Source organism: Protopterus annectens, chromosome 8.part0, assembly GCF_019279795.1.
Source record: "Protopterus annectens isolate FY-2018-M chromosome 8.part0, PAN1.0, whole genome shotgun sequence".
NCBI classification, from domain to species: Eukaryota; Metazoa; Chordata; order Ceratodontiformes; family Protopteridae; genus Protopterus; species Protopterus annectens.
The window spans coordinates 1,323,492,249-1,323,506,814 of NC_056741.1; the positions used below are offsets into that span (position 1 = coordinate 1,323,492,249).

The 14,566-nt window shown below is 37.9% G+C and overlaps 1 protein-coding gene across 1 annotated transcript in view; it reads right to left on the reverse strand.

Annotated features, from left to right (window-relative positions):
* Positions 1 to 550: 550 nt before the first annotated feature.
* Positions 551 to 14,566, reverse strand: part of CRTAM (cytotoxic and regulatory T cell molecule) — a 75,721-nt gene continuing 61,705 nt past the window's right edge. The window contains exons 18-19 of the mRNA XM_044079432.1: positions 11,698 to 11,787; positions 551 to 2,183 (exon numbers count right to left, since the gene is read on the reverse strand). Coding sequence (XP_043935367.1) covers positions 2,032 to 2,183; positions 11,698 to 11,787 — 242 coding nt within the window. The 3' untranslated portion in view covers positions 551 to 2,031. The remainder of the gene's footprint in view (positions 2,184 to 11,697; positions 11,788 to 14,566) is intronic.

Here is a 14,566-nt window from a genome sequence, read left to right on the forward strand (position 1 = left end):
CAGGTATGGTGGCCATAAAGAAAAAGGGAAGTTGGGCTGGTAAGACGCATGCAACACAGAGTTACAAAATGATAAAGAGAATAGAAGGGCTATGATATGACAACACATTTAGATGGCTACGCATGCATACAGCAGAAAGGGAGAAGATAAAGGCTGTATGATTTAACAGTAGCATAATCTTAAGTGGTAGGCAGGAGATGAAAATATTAAATGGTTGTATTGGGAGAGAAGACATTAGTGGGTTTTCCAAAAGGGAAGGTTCTAGAGCTTTAAGCAAAATGCTACCACACAGCCCAAAAATGCATTGCATGATGCAGTGGTACACTATAAGTTAACAAAGAGGTATAAGGATTTCTGAGACAAAAGAAGGAATGGATTTTACAGTTTTAACAGGTGACAGGCAGCTACTTAGTGGCCATCATAAAAATCTAGATGGGCTCAAAAGCCCTGTCACCGTCTTCTTATTTTTAAATCAGTGGTAATCATATTCTCCAATTGACCCTGATGTTTAAAATAGTATGCAAACAAACAAAATAACCTTGTTGCACAGAGCTGCTAACACTTGCTTTATTTACAGTAGTAATAAATAATTCACCATTGACAAATCACTGTTCTAAACATATATACAGTTTTGAAAATAACACTTTACAAACTATTGTAGGATAAGTTAAAATAAATAAGCAATTACAAAACCGTATGCCCTTTCATTTACATTCCCAATGAAAAACATTCTTTGGTATAAGAAACTATTCAAGTAAAAAATTATACATTTAGTTTTTGTTGAAATTATTCTTGAAAGTAAAGTAAACTTTCCTTTTGGAGGTTCCTTACACAGGTCTCCACATACATCATTGTTTTTGAATATGATGTTTTCAAATGAACAACTATAGTGAATAAACATGCATAGCAAAATGGTACACAAACAGTCCACGTTTTAAATAAAATGAAGCATTCCGCACAGCATGCCTTGTTCATACTCCACTGAATCCAGTATTGATAAGTAATGTCTGGCATCATTCAGTGCATCTGATAACCAGGGGAGTTGAAAGTCAGTTGATATTCTAAGCAGTCTGTACTGCAGTATAGGAACTAATCTGCTGATCCTGCCACACGTCTGTTGTGCCAGTAATGCCCCAGTGTAATTTTTTATGTAATGGTTATTACAGTGAATAACAAGATATAGTGCCAAACAGGAAGTTTAATGACGTTGAGACAAAATACAATGGATAACTCCGTACCTTGTCATAATAACATGAATGTAAGATAAAGACTAGAATTATTGTTTTCCATCCTTTGATATCAATGTTGTTTATACTGAAGATGAGTGGGGCATAACAGCATTAGTACCTACAGGCTACAGCTGCAACAAACTCAGCAATGGAGTTTCAAAGATGACTGATATGCATAGCATATAGTGATATAATGCAATAAGTATACCATATCCAGTATACTTAAACATAGTTGTAGTGCATTCACATGTTAAGGATTGTGTACAATATTTCTGTTTCAGACTATATGAAAGTGCTGAATGCAGTGAGGCAAGAAGCATTTTCTAATCAAGTTACTGCATTACCTTAGCTGTTTTCTCCAGCTGCCTCACAGTAAAAGAGTGAAAGATATCCGTCCAAAGTTTTGAGCATTTGTTTTTCACATGCTCAAGATCTGCAATGGCTTGCAAAGTGTTCCAATGATAATGTTCTCCAAGGTCTTTAAGTTTTATGTAAAATGAACTAGACAGAGACCGTTGATGTGTTTTTGAAAGTAAAACTTATATAAGATGGAACTCATTTCTAGTTGTCAGAATAAGTAACTCAAAGTTTGGCTGTTTGGGTCATGGTTTTCATATGCACATGACTGTGGCATCACTTTGCTCTGCAAATCCTGCATGTGTAACTCCAACTGAATATAAGAGCATTACACCTGAAGGTGCTTTTTAACTGGTACATTTGTGAAAATGCAATCTTTTATCTAATACTGTTTCACAAATATTGCCATACAATAAACCATCAGCAAGTTCTTCCGGATGCCTTGTTACACAGCTGTTTCATCCATATACATAATATATTGCTTTGCGTGTTCTGTAATGCGTGTTGCTTGGTGAGCTGAGGTGGCTTCTGTTTCCTCTCGCACCACTTCGGGAATCTGAGTTGTAGTGCACTGTAAACCATAACTACGAGTACTACCTGAAACATGCAAAGATTCATGTTAGCAGTATAAATGTGTGTAAAAAAAAGTTTGGCCAGTAATATTTTTAACATGTCTTTTTTTACCCTTTTCTTATCTTAAGGACTGACTTCTTCCCACTGTGAGGTTACAAAGATATTAGTCTTGTATGACAGTCTGCAAATAACCCCGGGTGCACATACCCTAATCCCTGTGTGGAATCAGCCATAGAACCATATAACAGTGTTAGTACAACATGCATGACATTATCTGAAATAGCTGACTTATGTCACCTCAAAGCATTACTGAACAGATCATCATTTGGAAACTCTGGAGGGTGTCACGACAACATATACTTTATAAAGCATGCCATTTCAGTGCTTAAGCCAATCCCTTTATAAAACTATAGATGAGTTTTGTGTAGCATGAAACGTGTCTGTACCTGCAGAATATTTTTATTTTTATTTTTTTTACTTTTCTAAACTGTGCTGATAAAGATTTTTAGACATTCTATATCTGCAGCTGTAATTTTGAAATGGAGCCCTATGTGTCCCATCATGCTTTGCTATGTAGGATGCTTGAGGAATTACTTTGTAAACTCTTTAGCCAGATTTTTATGGCCCCAGATTTGGAACAGTTGTGTTAAGGGGTTATTCATTTTGCTGTCTGTTAATTAGTTTTGAATGTCTCTTGATAAAGTTCTTCTGGCAACATATTCTGTAAATTATAACATTCAATGCTTAAATCTGACTCATCATAGGAACCAATGCACTCTGTATACAATGAAACATGTGCATGTGTCTGTGTGACAGTTTTGATCTTAATAAACTCTACTGGAAAAACTTTTTAAACAGAGGACGGCCAAGTCTGAATCACAGGAGTCTGTGTATGCCCGTAATATACTGCCTTGTTTTGCAGGATATATAAACATTTATTCTTTTTAAATGCTGGTAGTGTTTCAGAAACTCACACTCTCCCTTAGTTATCTATTACATTTTTAACATCATCAATGGGTGTGCCTTTAAAAAGCAAGACATTCTGAGACATCTAACTGCAAAATAAAATACAACATAACTTACATATTCAAGTTCAAAAACACATTAATTGCAGGTGAACATATAATGTTAACAAGCACCTTACTCACAAAAATTGTTTTTCTCATAGCTTCACACCTACACCTTTTGATTCTTCAATTATCTATCCTTTCAGACTAGAAGAGTAAGAGTCAGAAATAACTTCATCTAGATAGCTTATATGTTGTAGTATATATACAGGAAACCAAAACTTAGCTAAAGGCATACACTTCATTCCCCTAAAGCTTGACAGGCATATATAGGCCTTAGAAAAGGCCATGCTCGCAGACTCCTGACAGGTAGAGTTATGCTTCTGATCAGAATGGGCTTCAGGCACTCCTCCTGAGATATATCTCTAGCTCCCTGGATAATCTTACTCTTAGTGGATACTTAAAGATGGTGTCAAAGTTTTTTCATGCCTGTCTCTATATCATACAAGTCTTCACCACCAGCTATACTTTTCTTAGGGGAACCAGCAGTATGGCCCCAGAAAGTTTTAAATCTTTATTACCTTTGGGGATGTTAACCTACACTAGCTATGGAAAATCTGACTGCAAGGTGCTGTATCCAGTGTTAAAGTACTAACCCCTCACCTACCTACCATATACTTGGACCCTCTGTTTTCACCTGCTGCTTATCTCCCATATTTACTACTAAAATTAATCCACATTTGCTTTTCTACTCGGTTTATAATATTTGCTCATATTTCAATTGTCTGCAGGACTATCTGCCTTCTGTGATTATTTCATGATTGTGAATTAGTTCTGTTTTATTTATTTATTTGTGAATTTCTTCATATGGGCTATGCTTGCAAATGGTCTATTGTGATCAGTGTACTACCGTGGTAAACTAAACTAATTATTAAGTTCACTCACACAGCTGCTCAATGATATGTTTAACAGAGATGGTCACTGGCATATGACCATTACCTCTTAATGAATGTAGGAAGTCCAAGTACACCATACTGCCACAAATGACTGCTGCCCAATCACTGGCATTTGGTCACTAATTAGAAGTTGTAGTTTCCATCTTTATACATTTCAGAGATTTCTCTGGATTCCTTGAGATGACCATTAAAACAGACTTACAGCAAACCCACTAGCAGTCTGCCAACCAACACTTGTGTGCATGAAACTTTTAAAACTGCTTATATAATCCTCTTGACCCTTCAAAAATAACACTCTTTGCTGGCTTGCTCACTCAAGGAGGAAGGTATAGAACTTCTGTCAGTGATTTGGCACAATCTGGGTGATGGGGGCATACTACAATCAAGATAGATTGCTGTAAAAAAATTGACATTATAGGGTAGAGCTGGAAACTGATTGACAGTAGTGATGCTCTTGACATCAGCAGCACCTCCCAATTACGGCATCAAAAAATCCCCCATATACAAGACAGCATATGTATCATTGCTGTAGGCTGCACTCCATGTTTTTCCATTCGGTTCCTAACCTGCCCACAGTTGAAGCTGTTGTGAACCCAGAGGTACTACTGGGGAAGAGCAGCGAGAAGATAGCAGCATATGGTCATCTCAGTGGAATGCAATGGGAGGGCAGTGGTATTCAATGGGAATCTACCAAAAAGCAAAGCCAAAAAATGGCTCGGGGACTCATGAAATTTATGGATCTTGCCTGAAATGATCTGAAAGCCCTGACCACTACTTCATACCACTCTTCTAACTTTAAAAAATCCCTGTTAGAGTGTTAGAGTAGCAGGTACTCGAAAAACTCCCATGAACTTACTCACCAGGCCTGACATCACGCACCCGCAATCTAAAATGTCACCAATGTCTTTTCTGCTGAATTACCCACCTCACTGGATACCTGGAAGATAGTAATGGCAGGAAACATTCCTAAACTAAGGGACCGTGCGCTCTGCTGCACTTACTTAGAAATCTCTCTGCTATTTCACAGTGCAAAGAATAGATATAAGTCAGCTAAGGGAATTTCTCAATTCTCAGAGGATTCATTCACATATTTAACATGGTCTTTGGCTATAGAGCAGACTTACCATGCTTACCTGGCTCTTAAATCATTTTCATGGCAGTGAATTACTATAACTGTCAGTGTCTATGCTTGTAGATTTTATGAAATACTCAGCTATACAGCTCACTAACTTCTCTCCAAACTATCTGGCATTAGATTTCTACATGGAGGAATAAATTATCTGCAAAACTGTATCATCAGAAGAAATTCCTTGATGGGTGTATAAAGCCACCCTTCCATCAAGGTTGACATCCTCTCTAGTGTCCCTGAAAATTCATAATGGAACCACTTCTTGTAACTATGTTCATAAATAACCCATCCAGTATGACAACAAAAGTAGCACTGTAAAGCTTTCTGAAATTTCTTTGGTGTTCTTCTCTCTCATGCACTGCAAGTTCCAATACTGAGGTTTTCTTTTGTACGAACTGTGGCAAAATTTCTATTGTTTGACACTTACAGCTTTAAAGGCAGTTGAGTAAAGCTAGAAGTGGGATGCACTGGACTCTTACCCTGTACAAATTGGCATGAACTAGACAATGTAATTCCCAGATGGCAGCAACTTGGACAATGTGGGTAGAACAGTGCATGATCATTAGGGGGCATGCTAAATGTAACACATAATAAATACTCTTGCAGTTTTATGCATGTTGGAGAATCATATTCTTAAATCCTATGACCAGAGAAATTATTCGGAAAGCAAATACAAATATGACTCAGTCATTGTACATGCTGGTGTGAATGACCTGAGATGTACCTCCCTGGAATACATGAAAAGAGACATAGTGGAGCTCTCTGATCATGTAGCCCAGGCTGGTATGATCCTGACCTTGAGCAGCATCTTACCCTCACCTAGAATGATGCCACAGTACAAAGACAAAATGATCGATTTTAACAATTGGCTAAAATTTTGGTGTCATTCAAACGGGATCCAGTGTCTGTCAGCCTGGGATGACATGCTCATGTAGCCCAGGCTGGTATGACCCTGACCTTGAGCAGCATCTTACCCTCACCTAGAATGATGCCACAGTACAAAGACAAAATGATAGATTTTAACAATTGGCTAAAATGTTGGTGTCATTCAAAGGGGATCCAGTGTCTGTCAGCCTGGGATGACATGCTCGACAAGCCACGTTGCTTCGCTAGGGATGGCTTGCACCTGTCACCACTGGGCTTTCAGATATTGGCAAAGGCTCTTGCCACCCCCATAGTGCCTTTTTTAGGCAAGGCTCAAAACTCAAACCCACCCCCATAGACAGCACAAGGAAACTAATGGTAATGCTGCTAAACGCCAGAAGTCTTAACCTCAAGATGCACGCACTCGAAGCTCTCCTCAGTATGGAGGACATCGATATCTCTGCAGTGGCAGAAACCTGGTTCAAGGCTCCAGAGAGCACCCCAGCACTACCAGGCTATACCTCATATCATGCGTTTTGGCCCCAAAACCCGGACCGAACCACAAAAGGAGGGGGAGTTTCCATATTTATCAAGGATATCCACACCTCCAGGTTAGTGGCATTGCACGAAGTATTGGAGACCATCCATGTGCAACTAACAGTGGGCAAGACTGCTTCTCAGTTTACAGCATCCTACAGACCACCTTCTCAAAGTCAGGAATCCCACTCGGCTTTCCTGAAAACATTGGAGAACATGAAGATCTCTCCGAACACCATTATATTGGGTGACTTCAACTACCCAAACATTGACTGGGAGCACTACTCAAGCCCCAGTACCTTAGCCCAAAGGTTCCTGGAAATTATAAACTCAAATGCTATGGAACAACTAGTCAGCACTCCCACAAGAGGGGGACAACATACTAGACCTGATCATTACCAACATGGGGACTCTATGCTCCACACCAGAAGTATATCCCTCATTGGTAAGATCAGACCATAAATTAATTTCACTGGATGTCCACATCCCAACCCCAGCCCAGAAAACCACAGTGAAAAACTTCTCAAAAGCGAACTTCTCACTTCTCAAAACTGAAGTGGAATCCTTCAAGGCCCCAGGGCCAGTGGAAACTACGGCCCAAACTGCAGAATCCTATATAAACGCATTCTACAGACATCTCCAGGAATGCATGGATCATGCTATCCCAAACAAAACCAAGACCCAATCATCCAAAGGCAGGCGTCCAGTCTGGTGGACCCCTGCCATAAATAATCTGTACAACAGAAGGAGGAAGCTACTACATGATAGAGCAAAATCCCTAATAGGGAAGGCATCTCTGATCAGTACTAGCAAAAAATTATGATCCCTCATAAAATCCTCCAAGGCCAGCTTCGAGAGAAAAATTGCACAGGACATCAAAGACAATCATAAGGCTTTTTTCAGTTATGTTATAAACCTGGGATGCACCTCCCAGACTTGTTCTGAGTTGATTCTAAATAACAAAAAATACACTGAACCCACAGACATCGCCAATATCCTGGCAGACAGGTTCAGTGCAAATTTCTCCCCCCCAAAAGAGCAAGTATCTATCCCAGCAGAGGGCTGCCTCCCAAACATCTCTGATGCTCAGGTGAAGGCTGCCCTCCAAAGCAAAAAACACTGCTTCCATGGGACCAGATGGCGTCCCAGGTTGCATCCTACATGAACTCCAAGAGGAACTAATCCCTCAAATAAAACAGCTATACAATCTCAGCCTCACTACAGGATATGTGCCCACAGAATGGCGTACAGCAACAGTGGTCCCACTCAACAAAGGTGGAGCCTCTACGGACCCTGGAAACTATCGCCCCATAAGCCTGACTAGCTTAGTCTGCAAGGCTATGGAGAGGATCATCATGGAGCTCATAAACAAAGACATTGGAGATCTACAGATACTAGATCCTACCCAGTTCGGCTTTGTCAAGGGCAGATCCTGCCTTTTGAACCTGGTTGACTTCTTCGAAACAGTCACCAAAGCCATAGATGAAGGGAAGGTAGTCCACACAGCCTATCTGGACCTTGCAAAGGCATTTGACACAATACCCCACTCGGGCATCATAGATAAGCTATCCAGCTTAAATATAAACCCCTATGTCACAAGATGGGTCGCAAACTGGCTCAAAGACAGAACCCACAGAGTGAGAGTTGCTGGAGCCATGTCAGACTCGAAACCAGTCACAAGTGGCATCCCACAGGGTTCTGTCCTGGGACCACTCTTGTTCGGTATATACTTTTCCGAGGTACAGGCAAACGTGGGAGGACTATGGCTCGATATAAAAAGGTTGTTTGCATGTAAGCAATTGCACGGCTCAAAAGGACATGATACAAAAAACAAAAGGAAGAGCCAGCAAAACCAAAACCCAATATAAAGCAATTTATTGTAAATACATAGGACAGCAAACAGGTACACAAACCGGTTTCGGTTGGTATTATCTACACAGCCTTCTTCAGTGTGAAATGAGTTAACTCCAAGCATTCCTTTATATGAACTGCAAACAATTCTGATTGGTTATCTAAAACTTGTCATTTAGACCGGGTGGGAAAAGACCACCCAACTTGACAATCCATTTTTTCTCCTTTGAATTTAATAATGCATGCCAACCTGTTTTATTGGATTTTTTGCCCCTGATGATGTCAATAATGGTAAACATAAAAACAGCTGAAGGGTGTGATACCTGATGTTTATATAAAGCATTGTTGATTCTGCCTTTTTTAATATTGCTGATATGTTCTGAGATTCTTAGTCTGAGAGGCCTAGATGTTTGGCCTATATAGAAAGCTCGGCATGAGCATGTAGCTAAATAAATTAGCCAATCTGAGCTGCAATTGGCAAAGAATTTAATCTCATATACATTGGAAGAGTTTCTACTGGTGAATTCTTTGGTTTTTGATATTTTATTGCAATTTGAGCAATGTCCACAGGGATGACAACCCGTAAGTGTAGAGCCTGTGAGAGTAGTTTGAATGGGTTCAGGCTTGTCCATAATATGTCCATGTTTGTAATGACTAAATGTACTTCCCAGATTTCTGCCTTTCCTAAATGAAAAAGAACATCTGTTGGAAATAATGGGGGATAAGTCGGTATCATATAGTAATAAATTCCAATGTCTTTGTATGCTCTGAATCAGATTATCTGAGTTCTTACCATATGTGGTAGTGAATCTAAGGGGTTGATTGGGAGAACTAAGGTTTGTCCTGTAGGTTAGTAAGTCTTCCCTATCCATGTGACCGACTTGATGTATGGCATTGAAGACATGGCCCATTTTGTAATCCCTATTCTTAAATCTGTTTACAAGGTCTTTGCTTTGTTCACTATACGATGTGTTATCAGAGCAAATGCGTTTAAGTCTGATGAACTGTGATTTAGGAATGTTTTTGCATATATGTGAGGGATGAAAACTGTTGGCATGTAATATGGTGTTATATTCAGAATGTTTCCTGAATACTTGAGTGCCTAAGGTGTGGTCAGGTAATCTGTGGATAGCTACATCTAAAAACGTAATGTTATTAAAATCATAGTGTAAGGTGAAATGTATACCCCATCGGTTGTTATTGAGGTATTTAACAAATTCAAAAAGACCCTCCAGATCACCCTTCCATACTGCCCAGCAATCATCAAGATAATGTCGCCAAATGTCAAGATGTTCAATGTGTATATTATTGTTACTATTGTATATAAGATCCTTCTCCAAATAGGCCATAAAAAGATCGGCATAGATAGGCGCAAATGAGGAGCCCATGGCGGTGCCCTTGGTTTGCCAGTAGCAGACATCTTGGTAGAAGAAGATACTATTTGTTAGGACATATGAAGCTATATCCAGTAGAAATTCGTTAAATTAGCTTTCTATATAGGCCAAACATCTAGGCCTCTCAGACTAAGAATCTCAGAACATATCAGCAATATTAAAAAAGGCAGAATCAACAATGCTTTATATAAACATCAGGTATCACACCCTTCAGCTGTTTTTATGTTTACCATTATTGACATTATCAGGGGCAAAAAATCCAATAAAACAGGTTGGCATGCATTATTAAATTCAAAGGAGAAAAAATGGATTGTCAAGTTGGGTGGTCTTTTCCCACCCGGTCTAAATGACAAGTTTTAGATAACCAATCAGAATTGTTTGCAGTTCATATAAAGGAATGCTTGGAGTTAACTCATTTCACACTGAAGAAGGCTGTGTAGATAATACCAGCCGAAACCGGTTTGTGTACCTCTTTTCTGTCCTATGTATTTACAATAAATTGCTTTATATTGGGTTTTGGTTTTGCTGGCTCTTCCTTTTGTTTTTTGTATCATGTCCTTTTGAGCCGTGCAATTGCTTACATGCAAACAACCTTTTTATATCGAGCCATAGTCCTCCCACGTTTGCCTGTACCTCGGAAAAGTATATACCGAACAAGAGTGGTCCCAGGACAGAACCCTGTGGGATGCCACTTGTGACTGGTTTCGAGTCTGACATGGCTCCAGCAACTCTCACTCTGTGGGTTCTGTCTTTGAGCCAGTTTGCGACCCATCTTGTGACATAGGGGTTTATATTTAAGCTGGATAGCTTGTCTATGATGCCCGAGTGGGGTATTGGACCTTGAAGACAGAAGCTTTTATACTACTAATACACAAGTATAGGACCACCTACACAGTAATCTGTATACTAAATCTGAGCACACTTTTTAAAGGATCATCCTTAATAGCATCTTCAAGAAATTATCGCTTGCAAAGATTGTGTCACAGCCTAGCGCTGAACATAGCTCACACACCTCAATGCCCTTAAAACACTATCTAAGGTTTTTGTTCTTATGAAAAAACATGATGCAAGTACCTCTGGCATATAGATATGTATATTTATTGATACTTGTCTATTTACACTCCAGAATCTAATCTAAACACATACAGTTTCAATACAGTTAAGCATATTCACTTAAATCCCTGCCAGAGTTTAACATAGCTTATTTTAATTTCTATATATTGTAAGTTTTGCTTTTTATTTACTACTGTGCTGGTCTACTATACCAGATTCCCTTCTACATTTGCCATGGGCCTTGTTGCAGATGGAACAAGATCCTGTACAGATTATTTAAGGTTTGAGAAAGGGGTAAGAAAAATTAACACATATGCATATAAATTAAATAAGTGCATTTTCCTTTGAAAAAATATATAGGTGATTTCCATTAAAGTGGACAATCAAGCCTCACTATTTTTCAGTCTTGAAATTATGAAGAAGATAAACAGGCTTCAGAGACAGCAAAATTAATTTACAGGGATCACATCACTTACACAGGTTCAAGCAGATTTGAAATGTAACATAAAGCTAAGCATTAGCATTGGATAAGGAAAGTAAAGCCATGCGGAATGCATAGAAAATCGTACACAGCGAGAGAGTAATTATTTAAAATGCACATCCTGGCCACTTAACTTACATTGCTTTCAGAAATATTCAACATACAGACTAACATGAAAACAAAAATAAATCTCAGAAAAATGTAACACGCAGAATACAAACAGCTGAAGAAGAATCATTTTGGTATATGGAATTTGTCAAATTTACCTTGCCTGTATCTTTCTAAGCCGCAGTTGTTTTCTTCATTATTTGACCGGGATCGGTTGCTCTCTAATGTTGTTTCAGATGACTCTTTTTCTGAAATAAAATATGTGCATTAACAAATGAGAAAATGTATAATAAATGCAACTCAAATGCATTGCTAGAATATCAAAGCTCAGACTGAAAAGCAAACATACTAACACCCATAACTCTTTTCAAATCCAGCTCAGATCCAAAATGCAGCTTATGAAAATGAATGGAATTGCACAAAAGCATGCAGCAATTTGACAGAAGGATTGTTACAATGACTACCATGAAAACTTCATACTAAAACTCCAAATAACTATAAAGTTATAAACCTTGCAGAGCAATCACTTTGCTAAAATGGGCAGATTAACTATTTTACTTTAAAATAAAGTATATTACATATTATCATGCCTAAATTACCAAAAATAAAAGTTTGCAATAATATATATATATAAGTACAGAGAGAGTGTGAGAGTGGAATAATAGGTGCCTATTTTTAAGTGTAATTTAGCATAAGGAGGTGTGCCTGGTACAGATATGTCACGCACTCAAGAACTGAAAGGTGTGTGTGTGTGTGTGTGTGTGTGTGTGTGTGTGTGTGTGTGTGTGTGTGTGTGTGTGTGTGTGTGTGTGTGTGTGTGTGTGTGTCAAGGGTTAGGTAGGGGATGGGTTTGTATGTCTATGTGTCAGTGTGTGTATTTTAGGGTTAGGGTCACAGTTAGGTAAGGAGGCAGATGTAGAATTGTTAGTGTGTGTTTGAGAGTGTTTTGTGTAGTGTTAGTGTTATAAGACAGCTATTATTACATTAAGGTGTAAGGTTGGGGGAAGGGGAATCATTAAGATAAGGGCAGTGCCACCTTAGTAATGAGTGCTAACCCTAATGCTGCCCTTTCCCTCACCTCTAACCCTACACCTTACCTTCATAAAAACCTCCTGTAAAACTGCCATTATTCAGACAAATTTGAGACTATTGTTAATAATGGGAGAAGAAATAGTTTTCCTTTTTCGATATTATTTAATTCAATATTTTTCATTTTCATTATTGTGTATATTCAAACTTTTTTATCAGTGTTTTCAATTGACTTTAAATAACTTTGATTGTTAACAATTGAACCATTATGGGATATCCAGTATTGGATATCTTCAACTGTAGTACAATTTTCACTTGGTGGTATGTATAATGCTGAAATGCATATGCTTTTATGATTGTTGATTTTTAGGACTGAGATGAGAAGTTCTGCATTGCTAAGATTGGGGATGTTTAAATTTATAGGGTTATGTCTAGAGTATGGCTGTATATTATAGCAAGTCTGCCTGGTCTTTTATCTTTTCTGCTCTTTCTGAGTATACTGTAGTGGGGGTGGGGGTAATTTCCTCATCACTTATTTCTGGCTTTAGTTAACTTTCTATGGTGCCAAGTATGTTTAGGTTATAAAAAGCAATGCATACATGTGCATCATATTTTTCAAACATTTCCTTTCAAACCTCCACTATAGGCAATATGGAAGACAAATTTAAACTTAGAATTTCAGAACATATAACTGTAATTAGATAGAAAACTACAAATAATGTTTTAGCATTTGTCTATGTCTAGAATACTGAAAACAGTCTAGCATTTATTTTTTTTTAGGTCTAAGTTTATTCAACTCTGAGTTGTGTTGAAAAATAGATCTCTTATAAGGGTTGAATGAACACACATTTACTGCTTTGTCTCTTCTATTTAATGATGGTTTGAATGGTGAGATTTAGTTTATTTCTAATTATTTATATCGATATATCAGTTTTACATTGGCTGGGTCGTACTTCATGATTGTACACTTATAGGCTTTTTAGTACATTATCTGTACTGAATGAAATAGGCTATGCCATTTCGTAACATTATATATAGCCCTTTAAAACCTGTGTTTAAAATACAGAGACATCTATAATGATGTCATTATTGTCTTGTTTTTATTAGCGTTTCTGAATGCCTGAGTCTATTAAGGGAGCTTAACGTAGAAAGCTAATTAAATTTTCTTGAGGCAGAGTTGTATAACACAAAGAGCTTGATCTACTGCTCTTGTCTTAAGTTTCCATTTTATCAAAAAAGCAGTTATGACTGGATTGTGATTAGTGTGATTTTTTTTTTTTTTTTGCAATCCATGCCAAATTGGTTTATGAGGAATAAGGTAGGCTCCTGGTTTCTACCAGTATATACACACTCCGCCAATACACACACTGGCACACACACGCACACAGATCTCAACGTTTATTATATTGTTTTTCACAAAGCACTTTACAAAACAGACCAAAAGTCAAACAAGCAAAACAAATAAAAGTTAAAAAAGGCTGACGTATACATTATACATGCAGCTGAAACAAAGATTATTACAATTATAATTTACATAATGATATACAAATGTTAACATAAAAAGTATTAATAAAATGTAAATCTGCAAAGTTAATCAAAATAATCAATACCTCAAAATCCCCAAAACAGATATCTTAACACCTGTAATAAAAATTAGGTTATAAAATGCAACCAATGATACAGCATGTAGTTTGCTTTTAATATGAAAGTATATTTAGAATGGTAATCAAACAGAAAGTAAAAGTAAACTAGAAAGCAGAGTTCATAGGCAGGCAAATGTTGCCATTTTCAAACTTCCAATTACACGGAGAAGTGTAAGACGCAAGTTTAATACCAGAGGTGAAATCAGCCGACAGACAGACATACAGACACCGACAGTCCAACTAAATTCCCTGAATCCATTTTCTGTAAACATATTGCATCAAGAGGTGCCCTTTATGAATCATGACTGCTTGAACTCTAGCTTCCTGCTATTACAAAATTAGCTGCTGCATTGTG